This window comes from Propithecus coquereli, unplaced genomic scaffold, assembly GCF_000956105.1.
Source record: "Propithecus coquereli isolate 6110/MARCELLA unplaced genomic scaffold, Pcoq_1.0 Scaffold584, whole genome shotgun sequence".
Taxonomy (NCBI): Eukaryota; Metazoa; Chordata; class Mammalia; order Primates; family Indriidae; genus Propithecus; species Propithecus coquereli.
Genome location: NW_012151774.1, coordinates 71,573 through 72,948, shown reverse-complemented (window position 1 = coordinate 72,948; position 1,376 = coordinate 71,573). Strand labels below are relative to the sequence as shown.

General features: G+C 63.7%; 1 protein-coding gene across 1 annotated transcript in view; it reads right to left on the bottom strand.

The window, feature by feature from the left end:
• Nucleotides 1-1,376, bottom strand: part of LOC105821629 (zinc finger protein ZXDC-like) — a gene marked incomplete at its 3' end in the record, with an annotated part of 20,858 nt that overhangs the window by 18,611 nt on the left and 871 nt on the right. Inside the window, exon 2 of the mRNA XM_012658376.1 lies at nucleotides 879-1,313. Within this exon, the coding sequence (XP_012513830.1) occupies nucleotides 879-1,313 (435 nt within the window). The remainder of the gene's footprint in view (nucleotides 1-878; nucleotides 1,314-1,376) is intronic.

Below are 1,376 nucleotides of genomic sequence, written 5' to 3'. Positions count from 1 at the left end.
TCTTGCATCTGGCCATGGCCATACAGTGTGTTGGAGTCTTGCATCTGGCCATATAGTGTCTTAGGGTCTTGCATCTGGCCATATTTATCCTTGTTCCTCCAGCACGGGGTGTGTACCCCGTTAACACGCAATGACTGCCTATCCCTAAACGACAAAACTGAGGAAAATAAAGACCTGACTCTTGACTTCAGTGCAACTCTCGCAAAGATGCGTGACCATTTGCATCAAACGAAAGCATCTTAAGAGAGATCCCTCCACCCCTGAGAAGCGGCAGCTGCGATTCTCCGACTACTCTGCTGACATCCACGCAGCAAGGCGGGGTGTCAAGATCTCACCCCGAATCACCAGGAAGGATCTAGCGCGCAAGCACCCCGGAAGGAGCTAGCGTGCAAGCACCCCGGAAGGACCTAGCGTGCAAGCACCCTGTAAGGAGCTAGCGTGCAAGCACCCCGGAAGGACCTAGCGTGCAAACACCCCGTAAGGAGCCAGCGTGCAAGCACCCCGTAAGGACCTAGCGTGCAAGCACCCCGGAAGGACCTAGCGTGCAAGCACCCTGTAAGGAGCTAGCGTGCAAGCACCCCGGAAGGACCTAGCGTGCAAACACCCCGTAAGGAGCCAGCGTGCAAGCACCCCGTAAGGACCTAGCGTGCAAGCACCCCGTAAGGACCTAGCGTGCAAGCACCCCGGAAGGACCTAGCGTGCAAACACCCCGGAAGGACCTAGCGCGCAAACACCCCGTAAGGAGCCAGCGTGCAAGCACCCCTATTGTGCAAACACCGGAGAGCTCGCAACCCCGCCCCCGGAGTCCGAACCCTGCAGGAACAGCGAGGGAGGCTGCAGGGGGCCGAGTCTGGCATCTTCGCGACCCCCCCCCCCACTCCCCGCCGCAGGTCCGCCAGGCGCCTTTACCCGGAAAGTCGCACTTATACGGGCGCTCGGGCTCGAAGTGGCTGCGCTGGTGGGCGCTGAGCCTGGCGTGCGTGGGGAAGCCCTCGGCGCACACGTCGCACTTGAACTGGCTCTCCTGCTCGTGGGCCTTCATGTGCGTCTTGAGGTTGTACACGGTGGTGAACTTCTTGCCGCAGCCGCCCGCCGGGCAGCAGAACGGCCGGAGCTTGTCGTGCGACTGCAGGTGGCGCTTGAGCTTGTAGGACGTGGTGAAGGCCCAGCCGCAGCCCTCCAGCGCGCACTTGAACGGCCGCCGGTCCGGGCCGCTGCCGTGCGTCAGCAGGTGCAGCTTCAGCTGCTGCTTCTTGCCGAAGCCCAGCGCGCACCGCGGCTCCGGGCAGCGGTAGGCGGGCACCGCCGCGGGGCTGGCGCCCGACGCCGCGGGGGGACCCTCGGCGGCGGGGCTCGCGGGCTCCGGGGCGGGCGGC